Here is a 16,402-nt window from a genome sequence, read left to right on the forward strand (position 1 = left end):
CACTGACCTTGAGTTTAGGAGTTGTAGTTCACCTACATCCAGACAACACTCTGGACTCAAATAATGATGGATCTGGACTAAACTTGGCATGAATACTCAATATGCCAAAATATGAACACTGGTGGAGTTTGGGGAAAATAGACCTTGACATTTGGGAGTTGTAGCTGCTGGGATTTATAGATTACCTACAATCAAAGAGCATTTTGAAACCCATCAATGATAGAATTGGGCCAAACTTCCCACACAGAACCCCCATTACCAACAGAAAATACTGTGTTTCCTGATGGTGTTTGGCGACCCGTCTGACACCCCCCTCATGACCCGTCCCAGGGGTCCCGACCCCCAGGTTGAGAAACATTGCACTACACCATCCTGACTCTTCAAATATTCCTTGAATGTTGACTTACTACTTCATCACACTGAAGAATGAATCAACTTTAAATCCGATTTCTGCCTTCTGCAGAATTCTGGGGTTTAGAGTTTAATGAGGCTGTTAAAGGCTCCTCCCTAAATTACAAACCCCAACATTCTGCAGGAGGCAGCAACCAGATTTAAAGTGAATTCACTCTCTAGTGCAGTGGTGCTCAACCTGGGGGTCGCGACCCCTGTGAGGGTTGCGAGGGGGTGCTACAGGGGTCTCCAAAGGCCATCAGAAAATGCAGCATTTTCTGTTGGTCATGGGGGTTCTGTGTGGGAAGTTTGGCCCAATTCTATCATTGGTGGGGTTCAGAATGCTCTTTGATTGGAGGTGTACTATAAATCCAAGGAACTACAATTTCCAAATGTCAAGGTCTCTTTTCCCCAAACTGCACCAGTGTTCACATTTGGGCACATCGAGTACTCATGCCAAGTTTGGTCCAGATCCATCATTGTTTGAGTCCACAGTACTCTCGGGATGTAGGTGAACTACAACTCCAAAACTCAAACTCAATGCCCACCATATCCTTCCAGTATTTTCTGTTGGTCATGGGAGTTCTGTGGTTCAATTCCATCATTGGTGAAGTTCAGAATGCTCTTTGGTTGTAGGCAAACTATAAATCCCAGCAACTACAACTCCCAAATGACAAAATCACCCAAAACTCACCAATATTCAAATTCGGGAGCATTGGGTGTTTGTGCCAAATTTGGCCCAGTGAATGAAAATACATCCTGCATATCAGATATTTACATTATGATTCATAACAGTAGCAAAATTACAGTTATGAAGTAGCAATGAAAATGTTATGGTTGGGGTCACCACAACATGGGTAAATGTATTAAGAGGTCACGGCATTAGGAAGTGTTCTGGCATGGCTGTGCCAGGGGTTTGAATTCCCTTTTCCTTTCTTTGCTTTTTTGCATGAATTCCTTTAGGGCATGCATTTTGCAATCTGGCAGCTTCCTCCAGGTTGCAATCATAGGGCCAACGACCCATCAATGATTGTTAAGTTTAGTTCTGCCTCCTTTTCCCAGGTTTGGAGGGGGAAAGGGACCTTTAGTTCAGTTTGTACAGTGAAGCCTTTCTTACAGGATGTGTGAATTTCTCCCACCTGTAGAAAGCTTAGTTTCTCACAGCTTCTGGGGAAAGCAGACCTACAGCTTTTGCTGGGGAATACAGTTCCACAGCTCAACAGCCAGCCTTGCTGGAAGGAAAAGGACTTCCTTTGTCTTGGAAAATCTACACAGAGACTTTGCCTGGTAAGGACCACTCGGGCTAGCCATAAAGCAAATTGGAACCGGAGTAGGGCCCCCACACCAGTAAAGCCAAAAAATCAGATTGCCCAGGGAGGGGTCAAAGGATTTCCCTTATAGAAGAAAGAAACAGTTCATGAAGCAAGTTGCCTGTCCATTGTGGGCAAGTTAAGAAAGCCACCAATTTTCCGGAGTTTTAAAGTGTTTAGTCTGTATGTTGAAGATCGAAGAAGTATTTGATTGATTTGTTGAAGATTTAAGCACCAGTAAAGAACTTCGTTAAACTTTCTAAGCTTCTAAAGACGTTGTATGGGGAAATTCATAGGGCCTCTCAGCCGAGGCACCCCGGCATCCTGCTGGGCATATAGAGAGCACGTCCTGTTAATAGATAATAGCGCGTGACAGCACAGGAAGGTTGAGAAACTGCTCTAGTGCGATGAGATTCTAATATTTGCAAAAGGTAATAATCAATTTGGAAACATCCAATCTCAAGATTGCCCTCATATCAATGATCACACCCGATTTACAGACAGCACTTGCTAAGTTTGGAAAAGGAAACAAATAGCTGGATGTTTTTCTTATTTTTTTTACCAGTAAGGTGTACCGATGAAAGACATCCTCCGGGCAAAGGTAGCACTGAGTTGAGCTGAGATACCAAAGTCAGCTGGCATGTAAGGAGAAACAGAGAACATGAGAAAGATTGGGGAAACCTCTCAACACAAAACAGTGTTAGATGTCAAAGATAGGCCTCAAAAGCTTGGAAAAGTTATCAGGTTGGACTATGACTCCCAGAACATCCCCCAACAAATCTGACCATACTGGTTGGAGAATTCTGGTAGTTGTAGTTCAAAAAGGTAGCTTTTCCAAGATGGAGAAACACTGCATTTTGACATACTTAATCTGTCTATATTTTATACAAAAACAGAAGCATCGCCACCCCCATTTCCACTGAAACAACTCAATCGTGGCCCTGAAAAAAAACCTATGAAAATACAAGACTGATTTGAAAAGTGCAATATGTGACTACGAATCAATGTGATTGACAAATGGAACTGTTTTGGATGGCGTGATTTTAATAATAATTGGTTTTAATTGTAATTGTTTATTTGCTATATGTCTGTATGGCATCAAATTGCTGCCTGTTGTAAGGACACCTTGAGTCCCCTCCAGGGTTGAAAAAGGACGGATATAAATATGGTAAATAGTAGGCATGGGCAATCTGTGGTTCTAAAGTACTTACAAAACTAAAGTTCTGGTGGTGAAAACTAGGGGGCGCTGCTGCTTTGCTTCCACAGTGTTGCTAAAGTTCTGGTGGTGAAAATTTCAGAACTCAAAACAAAACTTTCAAAATGTCATTATTAATGTCAGTTCCTAATTGATTCTATCATAAAAATTGCAAATAACAAAATAATGAAATTTTGAAAGTTTTGTTCGAGTTCTGAAATTTTCACCACCAGAACTTTAGCAACACTGTGGAAGCAAAGCAGCAGCGCCCCCTAGTTTTCACCACCAGAACTTTAGTTTTGTAAGTACTATAGAACCATGGATTGCCCATGCCTAGAGAGGCACATGTAGCCATGAGTGCAAAAGGTATTAATTTGAAAGGACACAAAAGCTAGGAAAGGCAACAGCTGTTTGCTTTTGCCTGAGTGCACTGGGGCCCCTTCCACACAGCTGTATAAAATCCCATATTATCTGCTTTGAACTGGGTTATATGGCAGTGTCGACTCAAATAACCCAGTTCAAAGCAGATACTGTGGATTTGTTTATTTATTTCCTATCAAAAGCATTGCATAAATTGCCTCAGAAAATGGCCTCAGGACAAATGGCCTCAGAAGCACTGTGCTGGTACGGCTGTACCAGGAGCTCCAACTTCTTTTCCTTTCTATTGAGTGTTCGCATGTATTCCAAAGTTCCAAGCATTTTGCAATAAGGTGGCTTCCCTTGGTTTGCAATAATGGGGCCAATGACCCATCAACTATCATTATGTTCTTTAGTTCCGCCCCTTTTTCTGGGTTAAGGAGGGGAAAAGGGAACCTCTATTTCAGTTCACACAGAGAAGCCTTTCGTACAGGACGTGAATCAGTTCCACCTGTTGGAGAGTATTGAGGTGTATTGAGCAGGATGGATGCTTTATTTGGGGAATCACTCTGTGTATGAAGGGGGCAGGGTGTCAAATGTACAAAGGCATCCTAGAGGCTTCATTCAGCCCACAATCAAGACCTCACAATATTTAGGTGAGTGAATGAAGGAAGCACCCAAATGTGCATCAGCCCTGTGAAACATAGAATCATAGAGTTGGAAGAGACCTCGTGGGCCATCCAGTCCAACCCCATTCTGCCAAGAAGCAGGAAAATTGCATTCAAAGCACCCCTGACAGATGGCCATCCAGTCTCTGTTTAAAAACCTCCAAAGAAGGAGCCTCCACCATACCCCGGGGTAAAGAGTTCCACTGCTGAACAACTCTCAGAGTTAGGAAGTTCTTCCTAATGTTCAGATGGAATCTCCTTTCTTGTAGTTCAAAGCACGTCCTAGTCTCCAGAGCAGCAGAAAACAAGCTTGCTCCCTCCCCCCTATGACTTCCTCTCCTATACGTATACATGGCTCACATACTTATACATACCCAGTTTTACTTCCCCATGGTCATTGAGGAGAATGTTGGCTCCCTGAAACACAAAAAGACATATTCAACTGGTGAACTGTGTGTGACACACATACGCAAATTGAAAGTGAGAAGCAGTCAGGTGGCGTGATCTGGGGAGAGGAGTCTCTCTCGCAAAGCAGAGAGTATTCTTTTTTTTTATCTTCCTCTACAATAAATTGAGCAAAACCTTTCAAAGTTTGGTCTTTTTATAATTATAGTTTCCAGAAGTCTGACTGCAATATGTTATGTATTACTTTTATATATGTCTTGTATTGAATTTTTGCCTTTTATTATGTTGTGAACCACTTTGAGTCCCCCCAGTTTACTTGTCCGAACTTATCTCCCGCTACGCTACACCTAGGGCCCTAAGATCATCTGAGGATACCCTGCTCATTGTCCTCCCGTTGTGGCAATCCCGTTTGGCGGGGACAAGGGACGGGGCCTTTTCTGTGGTGGCCCCTCGGCTATGGAACTCCCTCCCGAGTGAAATTAGATCGGATGCATCCCTCTTGTCCTTCCGGAAACATGTAAAATCCTGGTTATGGGATCAGGCTTTTGGAGAGTAGGCTGACTTGCTAACGTGCTGAGCTATATAGAACTGATGAACTGCCCCTGGATAATGTTTAAATCGGTGACCATTGACTGCTGTCTGTTTTTATACTGCTTTTATTTTTTCATATGGTTTTATACTGTTTATACTGCTTATATTGCTGTTTTATTATATTGTTGTTAAATTGTATATTCATGTTTTGATGCGGGCACCACAGATGCCCATTTGTCAGCCGTCCTGAGTCCCTCTGCGGAGGTTGAGATAGGACGGGATATAAAAGCCCTAAATAAGTAAATCTCCACATAGAGCGCGTTGCAGTAGTCTATTCCAGCCACTGCCAGAAGGGACAGAGAGTTTCATCTATGCTGATGGTCGTGCCATTACCGCTCAAGCAGGGAGCTTTGAGATGGTAGAATAGAAGCTCTCCGAAGCTCTAGGTGCCCTTACTGCCTATTACAGGGAAAACCAGCTGATCCCTAATCCATCTAAAACAAAGACATGTGCTTTTCATCTCAAGAACAGACAAGCATCCCGAGCTCTGAGGATGACCTGGGAAGGAATCCCACTGGAGCATTGCAGCGCACCCAAATACCTGGGAGTCACCCTGGACCGTGCTCTGACCTACAAGAAGCACTGCCTGAACATCAAGCAAAAAGTGGGTGCTAGAAACAATATCATACGAAAGCTGACTGGCACAACCTGGGGATCACAACCAGACACAGTGAAGACATCTGCCCTTGCGCTGTGCTACTCTGCTGCTGAGTACGCATGCCCAGTGTGGAACACATCTCACCATGCTAAAACAGTGGATGTGGCTCTTAATGAGACATGCTGCATTATCACGGGGTGTCTGCACCCTACATCACTGGAGAAATTACACTGCCTAGCAGGTATTGCACCACCTGACATCCGCCCGGAAGTAGCAGCCAATAGTGAAAGGACCAAGGCAGTGACATCTCCAGCTCATCCCCTGCTTGGATATCAGCCAGCACGTCAACGACTTAAATCAAGAAATAGTTTTCTAAGATGTACAGAGACACTCGCTGGAACACCTCAGCAAGCGAGAATCCAAAAGTGGCAGACTCAAACTCAGAACCTCAACCAATAGCTGATACCAAATGAGAAACTCCTCCCTGGGCACACAGAAAACTGGGCGACTTGGAAGGCGCTGAACAGACTGCGCTTTGGCACCACGAGATGCAGAGCCAATCTTAAGAAATGGGGCCACAACGTGGAATCCACGACATGCGAGTGGGGAGAAGAGCAAACCACTGACCACCTGCTGCAATGCAACCTGAACCCTGCCACATGCACAATGGAGGACCTCCTTGCAGCAACAGCAGAGGCACTCCGAGTGGCCAGATACTGGTCAAAAGACATTTAATCAACTACCAAGCTTGCAAACTTTGTGTTTTTTTTAATCTGTTTGTTTGTTTTGTTCTGTTAGAAATGTAATACAATGGTCTGGTTGTCCCTGACACGATAAATAAATAGTAGTCTATTCGAGATGTAACAAGGGCGTGAACCACTATGACCACATTATATGATACACATCATCGTGTCTCCAAATTAAATGTGACAATTTTTAAGGTGAAGTATGTTTCAGCTTGCTTTGACACTGCGGAGGTGCAAAATGACTACTTTAATTAAGATTGTGGAATCTAACAAGGTTCTTCTCCACGCTCGTTGCTAGTTCTCCCTTTTCTGGATTCAGTTCTCTTTTGAAAACTCCAAAAACAACCGTGTGGCTGCCACTGCCTCATCTCATGTGGCAAACCACAGAAACTAATTCCCCTGTAAAGGGTAAACAACAACGGATGTTTTCATTTGTCATCAACTTTAGGGTGGGCTAATCAACTTAATTGGGTGACCAAGGTCCCCTTCCAATTGCTAGTGTTACTGAGAAAGTGTAAGAAGCCAAACGTTGGTCCTCCAGATGTTTTGAAAGGTAGGACTAGCAAGGGCTTCTGAAGACCAAAATGCTTGGATGCATTTGGTCTGGAGTGGTCTGGAAACCACTTCAGTAAGCAGAGACATACCGTATATACTCGAGTATAAGCCGACCCGAATATAAGCTGAGGCACCTAATTTTACCAAAAAACCTGGGAAAATGTATTGACCCGAGCATAAGCCGAGGGTGGGAAATGCAGCAGATACTAGTCAATTTCAAAATAAAAATAGATACCAATAAAATTACATTAATTGAGGCATCAGTATTTGAATATTTACATACGACTGCCCAACTCTGATTAAACCATTATTCTAGCCTTCTTCAATGTAAATGTGCTTACGTAGCCTTCTAATAATAATTGAGCAAAATAATAAATGTAACAATAATAAATAGAGTAAAATAATAAATATAATAGAGAGTAATATAATAAATGTAATAATATCAACAATAATAGAGTAAAATAATAAAGGCAATAATAATAGAGTAATAAAATAAATATAATAATATAATAATATAATATAATATAATATAATAATAAAGAGAGCAAAATAATAAATGTAATAAAAATAATAGAGTAAAATAATTTAAATGTAATAATATCAATAATAATACAGTAAAATAATAAATGTAATAATAACAATAGAGTAATAAAATAAATATAATAAAATAATAATAGAATAATAAAAATAATACTAACAACAGAGTAAAATAATAAATAACCTTGGCTCGAGTATAAGCCGAGGTGAGCCTTTTCAGCCCAATAATATCAATAATAATAGAGTAAAAAAAATAATAATAACAATAGAATAATAAAATAAATATAATAAAATAATAATAGAGTAATAAAATAAATATAATAAAAATAATACTAATAGCAGAGTAAAATAATAAATAACCTTGGCTCGAGTATAAGCCGAGGGGAGATTTTTTAGCCTAAAAAAGGGGGCTGAAAAACTAAGCTTATACTCAAGTATATACAGTAATTATGAAATTTCCAAGGATCTTCTTATTTACCTTGATATCTCTATGGATCTTCCCTTGGTTATGAAGATAAGAAAGACCCTAGAAGAAAAAGAACATCATGTATCCAACTGCTCTTAAAATCCACCTGATGAAACAGTCAAGGAAACTGTTATTACAAATTTCCTAGACCCAATACCCTTCATATGGCTTGGACCTTCTTGCTCCTGCAAATAATGTCACTACTTTTGAGTCTAGTTATAAGAAAAGAGCTGACTACATACTTACCTGCAGCTCACTCTGTTGGAGCATATAAAGAAATCAGTTTGGTGAGTGTGTTAACTGTAAAATGCAAAGCCTGGGGAGCTAGCTGAGCCTGGGAGTTTTGGCAACAGTTACATTTTTAGGCTTGATCTGTGCAGGTACTTGCACAGAGAGACAGTTCTTGCTTCATGAGCTTCTGGAAGGGGATTTTCCACATGGACACCAAAAGACCATTTTGAATCTCTCTCAAAAGGACACTGTGTGAGTCAATGTAACTGTTCACATGGCTGTATGTGTTGCTCTGCATTTTGTTGTTCATTCGTTCAGTCGTCTCCGACTCTTCGTGACCTCATGGACCACCCCACGCCAGAGCTCCCTGTCGGCCGTCAACACCCCCAGCTCCTTCAAGGTCAGTCCAGTCACTTCAAGGATGCCATCCATCCATCTTGCCCTTGGTTGGCCCCTCTTCCTTTTACCTTCCACTTTCCCCAGCATCATTGTCTTCTCTAGGCTTTTCTTTTTCTGGCAAGACAGTGTGTGGACTGATAAAATGTGAACTATGCATGATTTTCATTACCACACCACACATTCTACCAACCATGAAATGAGAGGTGGGTTTGGGGGGGGGGGGCACCCTCTTGTTCACAGGCCTTTTCCAGACCTAAAATGACCTGAAGAAAGGGATTTAAAATTTGGCCAAAATGCCCCCTATGTGCCCGAGAGGCTATTTAGGGATCAACAGGTTTTCTGCCCCGGAGAGATCCCAGGGAGACTGCCAAATAATTTCTCAAAGCTGAAAAAAAATCAACATTATCTGATTTGAATTGGATTAGGAGCCCCCCAGTGGCGCAGTGGGTTAAAACACTGAGCTGCTAAACTTGTTGACCGAAAGGTCGCAGGTTTGAATCCAGGGAGCGGCGTGAGCTTCCATGTCAGCCCCAGCTTCTGCCAACTTAGCAGTTCGAAAACATGCCAATGTGAGTAGATCAATAGGTACCGCTCCGGCGGGAAGGTAACGGCACTCCATGCAGTCATGCTGGCTACATGACCTTGGAGGTGTCTATGGACAATGCCGGCTCTTCGGCTTAGAAATGGAGATGAGCACCACTCCCCAGAGTTGGACACGACTGGACTTCATGTCAGGGGAAAACCTTTATCTTTACTACCTTAACTACACAGCCATTCAATGCTAAGGCTTCCCACCAAAATGGAACTGTAGAGGAGAGTCTACTGAACAAACCAGTACCTGACGCATACCAGTAGTGCCATCTGTTGAGGAGTTACAAAGGTGGAGGCATTACTTTTCATTCAAGCCTCGTACAATGGCCAAGGTCTGTCTTATGATGTGAGATGTTTTGCTACAATTCTGAAACACACTTTGTCTGTCCCATACTTTTCATTATATGCATTCATGTATCCCTTGGTCACATTTAGCCCCTACCTGGACTAGTTAGATCATAATTCTGACTTGTACAAGGCAGATCGATATTGTCTTACTCACTTGCAATGTTTCTCGACATACGTAAGCGATTTGCAGCTCTGTCAAGGGTCCAGTAGCTATAGAGGCAAATGACACAAGAGTAAGCAAATGGTGATGCTTTTCTCATAGGAAATTAACAGTAGCTGAGTGCAACATTACATGTTTTGTGCTTAGAAGGTCACAGCAGCCACAATCACGTATTTTGATCTTTACTGATCACCTAGGACAGAAGAAGCTTGCAAACGGAAAGGAGGAAGTAAATAAGTAACAGACCACCCAAATGAAAATGAGAAAAGAGGTTTGTGGTCAGTGTTTGGTTCTTGGTGGGTTACTGTGATGCTGTTGATACTCTGCTTGTGTTATATGAGACGGAAGGGAGATGGGAGCCAACACACTCAAATTACTGCCATATATTCCAGTTCAAAGCAGATATTATGGGATTTTCTGCAAGTAGTAGAAACAGACTCAACAGTGCAAACTCATATCAGCAAATGGAGGTGGGAGGGGACTTGTGACGTCACACCCAGATCCTATAAAATTAAAACTAAGACGTGCTTCTCTCTTTGTCTGGGTGGACTGCGGTGGTCTTTCTTTAGAAGCTCAAAGATTCTCAGCAAATGAGGCCACTTCAGGTTTGGAACATCAAAACAGAATATTTATTTCTCAAAGTCCTTGCAGACTTGGCACAGCTTATCAAAGTTACAAACAAAACAGTCAATTGGTGAAACCATAGAGATGATCTTTCTTTCTTTTTCCTTCAGTTACTGAGGTAACTCTTCCCCAAATGGTAGAAAATATCCTGGGATCCTTTCACCCTAACACTGAGCTGCTATGGTTAGAAAAAACAGGTTTTTCCCTATCTACAGCTCAAGGTTAGCTTTGGAGAGGAAGTAATGCTCAATAATATTCAATAACTCAATATCTATCTATGACTCAATAAGCTTCTCTATCTTTCTTTCTATCTATATGACTTAGTTACTCAATTAACTTTTCTATATCTCAGTTGCTATCTATAACTCAATTATATCTCAATGGCTTTTCTTTATCTCAGTTCTCAATTAGACCCAATATTTATTTATTTATTTATTTATTATTTGAACTTATATGCCGCCACTCCCCTGGGGTTCAGAGCAGCTTACAAGAACAGGCTAAAATTGAACACAATTGAAAACAATTTAAAACAATGTACTCAATCTGCCTCTCTTTCTTTTCTTTTTTTTTTTTTTGAAATAGATTTTTATTAAACAGTTTAAAACATACATACATGGAAAGAGGGAGAATATTCAAGAAAAAGATAGAAAAGTAGGAAATACAGTTAATTAAAGAAAAAAGAGAAAAAAATAAAACAGCAGGAAAAGAAAGGAAAAAAAAATACAAAAATACAAAAAAATAAAAATAAAATAAAATGACTTCCATTCCAATCTCAGGATCTTGTTGTCTTTTGTTTCATTATTATTTACCTCTTCTTTGTTTCTTTTCTATTCTTTTCATAGTCATAAAAGAGAACCCAGTCTGTCTTTTTTATAGATTTCCCGGTATTTTTCTTTAACAAAAAAGTTAACTCATCCATGTCTCTTATTTCTTTTACCTTGTCCACCCACTCATCCACCATGGGAATTTGTTCTTTCTTCCAAAACTTTGCAAAAAATAATTCTAGCCGCTGTTGTAACATAAGTCAGTAATTTATCTTCATTTTCATCCAATTGTAGTTCTGAGTCAGTAAAGCCCAACAAATAGTATTCTGATTTTTTCTTAAACTTTTTGTTTAATTTTTTTTGTGTTTCCTCATGGATTAAAGACCAATATTTGGTTGTTTCCATACAAGTCCACCACATGTGACAGAATGTACCTACTTCTCCACCACATTTCCAACACTTGTCCGATGTATTTTTATACACATGGCTTAATTCTTTTGGAGTGATGTACCATCTGTGGAACATTTTAAACCAGTTCTCCTTCAAGTCCATAGCATACGTATATTTTAACTTTTTGTTCCACATCTGCCTCTCTTTCTATAGTATCTCAATTAGCTTCTTTATCTATATAACTCAATCCTCAATTAAGACTCAATTGTACTTACAATGATTTTTTCAGAGCTCCCTGCCTGACCAACAGCACATCTGAAGCTTTCTTTCTCTACACTGAAAGAGGCAGGGGAGATTCCAAAATGGAGATCTCAACCCAGGAAAAAAGGCGGTCCCTAGACCCAAAGAGATACTTTTCTAAACCAATAGCTGCAAAGGGGCCTGCAGGCTGGCTTTGCAGACTCTGATACTGTTTAACTTCCAGGGTGCTGCTGGCTCTGTAGCAGCCCTGGGGAAATGCAAAGGAACACTATCCCATGCAACTAAAAGGTAATGCAAACTATGCTCCTGGAAGACGGAACAGGACTCTAGGCAGAGGCATTCCTTCCTTTGAGATAGGTGTCACCTGATTTGGTAGAGAATGTGATTTGACCACACACAGCTTCATTTCTCCATTTCCAAATTGTCTGTCTGGTATTCAACCTCCTCACTTCCAACCACACAAGACTTCATCAAGAGCGTATAAAAGTGGAAGAGGAGAAGGATTACGGATGTAAATTCTCAACTATTTTCCCCAACCTTTGAAGAGAAATAAGTAAAGCTTTTTTCACACTTTTCAACATTTCACAGATGAACACTGCGGCACAGAGTGATACCAGAGTGAAATCAAAATAGCAAAAGTTATCCACGAGAAATAACCCACAAGCTAGCAGAGGATGCAACAGTTTAGTAATAGGAAAAGCCAGAATTCAGCATCTCTCCCCTTCTCTTCCATCTCCTGAGTTACCAAGGTGCAAATTAGTTTGCGTTTTCAGCTCATGTAAGCAACTAATGCATTGTGGTGGTGTAATGGGTTAAACCAGCATTTCTCAACCTGGGGGTCGGGACCCCTGAGGGGGTCGTGAGAGGGTGTCAGAGGGGTCACCAAAGACCATCGGAAAACACATATTTCTAATGGTCTTAGGAACACAGTGCTCTCCGGAGGTAGGTGAACTACATCTCCCCTAAATCACTGTCAATTCCTCCCAAATCCCTGCAGTATTTCCTGTTGATCATGGGGGTTCTATGTGGGAAGTTCGGCCCTATTCTATCATTGGTGGGATTCAAGGGGCACTTTGAGTGTAGGTGAACTATAAGTCCCAGCAACTACAGTTCCCAAATGCCAAGGCCTCTTTTTCCCAAACTCCACTAGTGTCCACATGTGAGCATATTGAGTATCTGTGCCAAGTTTAGTCCAGATCCATCATTGTTTGAATCCACAGTGCTCTCTGGATGTAAGTGAACTACAACTCCAAAACTCAAGGTCAGTGTCCACCAAAACCTTCCAGTATTTTCTGTTGGCCATGGGAGTTCTGTGTGCCAAGTTTGGTTCAATTCCATTGTTGGTGGAGTTCAGAATGCTCTTTGATTGTAGGTGTACTATAAATCCCAGCAATTACAACTCCCAAATGACAAGGTCTATTTCCCCCAAATTCCACCACTGTTCACATTTAGGCATATTGAGTATTTGTGCCAAGTTTGGTCCAGCCCCATTATTGTTTGAGTGCTCTCTGGATGTAGGTGGACTACAACTCCAAAACTCAAGGTCAATGCCCACCAAACCCTTCCAGTATGTTCTGTTGATCATGGGAGTTCCCCCCCCCCCCAACCCCACCAGTATTCAAATTTGGGCATATCACATATTTGTATCAAATACATCCTGCATATGAGATATTTATATGATGATTCATAACAATAGCAAAATTACAGTTGTGAAGTAGCAACAAAAATAATTTTATGGTTGACGGCCATCACAACATGAAGAACTGTATTAAGGGGTCGCGGCATCAGGAAGGTTGAGAAACACTGGGTTAAACCCTTGTGCTACTGAACTGCTGACCTGAAGGTTGGCAGTTCAAATCCGCAGGACGGGGTGTGCTCCTGCTGTTAGCCCTAGCTCCTGTCAACCTAGCAATCAGAAAACATGCAAATGTGAGTAGATCAATAGCTACCGCCTTGGCAGGGAAGGCAAAAGACGCTCCATGCAGTCATGCTGGCCACACAACCAGGAGGCGTCTATGGACAACGCAAGCTCATAGGCTTCGAAATGAAGATGAGCACTACCTCCAGAACCGGAAATGAAAGGAGAAGCCTTTTCCTGTGCATTTCTGTGTCATTGTATTTCATTGTAACAAGTTACTGAATGTATTGTCGAAGGCTTTCATGGCTGGAATCCCTGGGTTGTTGTAGGTTTTTTGGGCTATATGTTAGGTCTTTTTTTTTAAACGAATTTTTATTTTTACAATACAAAAAATACATACCGTGCACCCACAAAACATTTACCATTCCCACCACCAACTCGAGGATTATTTTCTTTCACATATTCATTTCTTTTTGAGACAATCATTATATCTTTTTTATACATTTCCGTCCTGCATACTATATAACATTTGTATCTTATTTTCTATGGCTTGATCTCCGGAATGATTCATAATATAGTTCTTTACCCTTTTCCATCTATCTTCTATTTCTCTCATTCTATTTTCATTGATTTTTAAATCATTTAATTTCATATTCATAATTTCAAATTCCATTTGCTCCACCACATATTGGTACCATTTATTTACTGTCCATTTTGATTTATCTTTCCACCCTAATACTATTACTGCTTGTGCACATTCTATTATTGCTTCTTTTATTTCCCTTTTATTTCCCATTTCCTCTCTTTTCCCTAATACCGCCATTTCCTTTGTTATGACCCACTCATTTCCTAGTATTTGATTTGACTCATTTTGTATAATCTGCCAAAAATCTTGTACATATTCACATATGTGAGGTCACAACCTCTGAGGATGCTTACCATAGATGCAGGTGAAATGTCAGGAGAGAATGCTCCTAGAGCATGGCCATATAGCCCGAAAAAACCTACAACAGCCCAAGGCATTGAATGTTTGCCTGTGTTTGTAAACCGCTCTGAGTCCCCTCAGGGAGAAGGGTGGAATATAAATAAAGTGTTGTTATTAAGATGAAAATAACAAAGAAACTGGGACATGTTAAAACTACTGAAAAAGCAGGGAAAGTGAAGGAGTAATCAAGATCGTCCCCATCAAATCAGGACCAAAGGCACAGGTTTTCCCCTTTTACAGAAAATGGGATGATGAAAGACTGATTAATCAGGACTTCCAACTTGAGACTTTTTGGAGGTTTTACTCACTCCAAATCTCTTTTGCCCCACTAATCAAATGCACCACAAACGGAGTCCATCACACGAGAGAAGGAAGGACTAAGCCTATATTTGCATCTCTACAAGCCCAGGGGATGTTTTTGCCTCTCATTTACTGATCTGGAAGCAAGCAGGATGCAAGCCTGAATAGGCCCGCTTAACAGTCTGCCTTAGGTCCAGCCATGCTTTAAACAGCTGCTCTCTGCAGCACCTGCATAAGACCAGCCTTGAAAGCAGCATCAAACCCTTCCAACATATGCACACACTGAAGATCACAAACACAAATCTTGCCCAATATCACACCTCCTTGCCAACCACCCAAAAGTATAACCTCAAGCCTCTGCCTCCTACATCCAAACTTCTAGTTTGCTCCACATCCAGAATGGGGGACAATGCCTGGCTCGAAAGCAGTACGTGTGAAAAAGATCTTGGAGTCCTCGTGGACAACAAGTTAAACGTGAGCCAACAATGTGATGCGGCGGCAAAAAAAAGCCAATGGGATTTTGGCCTGCATCAATAGGAGCCTAGTGTCTAGATCTAGGGAAGGCATGCTACCCCCCCCCCCCCTATTCTGCTTTGGTTAGACCACACCTGGAATATTGTGTCCAATTCTGGGCACCACAATTCAAGAGAGATATTGACAAGCTGGAATGTGTCCAGAGGAGGGCGACTAAAATGATCAAGAGTCTGGAGAACAAGCCCTATGAGGAGCGGCTTAAGGAGCTGGGCATGTTTAGCCTGCAGAAGAGAAGGCTGAGAGGAGATATGATAGCCATGTATAAATATGTGAGAGGAAGCCACAGGGAGGAAGGAGCAAGCTTGTTTTCTGCTTCCTTGGAGACTAGGACGCGGAGCAATGGCTTCAAACTACAAGAGAGGAGATTCCATCTGAACATGAGGAAGAACTTCCTGACTGTGAGAGCCGTTCAGCAGTGGAACTCTCTGCCCTGGAGTGTGGTGGAGGCTCCTTCTTTGGAAGCTTTTAAACAGAGGCTGGATGGCCATCTGTCAGGGGTGATTTGAATGCAATATTCCTGCTTTTTGGCAGAATGGGGTTGGACTGGATGGCCCAGGAGGTCTCTTCCAACTCTTTGATTCTATGATTCTAAAGCTTCTGAAACAGTGGGTTGCGATCCCATTTGGGATTCCCTAACTGAATGTGGGAGTTACGAAAAATTGTGAAGCTTGCCACCTTGAGTGGAGAAAAAAAGGAGAGGCAATGGGGTATATTCTAGCACTTGAGACTGCAAACCATGCATGCCAGCAGGCACGATTTATGTGCTGCAACATCAAATACATTTCTTTATGATTTATTATCAGTAAATACTGATTTTTATGTCAATTTTATATCCCAATATGCCTGGGATCATGTGACACACAAAATCTTGTCCTTCCTGACAGACTCAGCAAAAGCAAACCTCTGCACTCTTTCCTTGCTGTCCTCATTAAATTTTTTTTGTTACCTTGGCCACACTTCATCATGTGCAAAATGTTACAGAGTATGGTAGAAAGGATAGGAAGGACTGAGCATCCAAATCTGTCCATTCACAGGAAGGAAGTACAAAATCAGCTTTACCTTGGTAGACATCTTGAAGAGAGCCTCCCCCACAGAACTCCATGCAAATCCACAGTTTGTTCGATCTGGTGAAACAACAG

At 41.4% G+C, this 16,402-nt stretch overlaps 1 protein-coding gene across 1 annotated transcript in view; it reads right to left on the bottom strand.

The window, feature by feature from the left end:
• Window positions 1-16,402, bottom strand: part of LOC132780558 (mitogen-activated protein kinase kinase kinase kinase 1) — a 68,743-nt gene that overhangs the window by 34,891 nt on the left and 17,450 nt on the right. Inside the window, exons 4-8 of the mRNA XM_067462476.1 lie at window positions 16,323-16,387; window positions 9,542-9,597; window positions 7,831-7,878; window positions 4,295-4,337; window positions 2,263-2,335 (exon numbers count right to left, since the gene is read on the bottom strand). Of these exons, the coding sequence (XP_067318577.1) occupies window positions 2,263-2,335; window positions 4,295-4,337; window positions 7,831-7,878; window positions 9,542-9,597; window positions 16,323-16,387 (285 nt within the window). The remainder of the gene's footprint in view (window positions 1-2,262; window positions 2,336-4,294; window positions 4,338-7,830; window positions 7,879-9,541; window positions 9,598-16,322; window positions 16,388-16,402) is intronic.

Source organism: Anolis sagrei, chromosome Y (genome assembly GCF_037176765.1).
Source record: "Anolis sagrei isolate rAnoSag1 chromosome Y, rAnoSag1.mat, whole genome shotgun sequence".
Lineage (NCBI taxonomy): Eukaryota > Metazoa > Chordata > Lepidosauria > Squamata > Dactyloidae > Anolis > Anolis sagrei.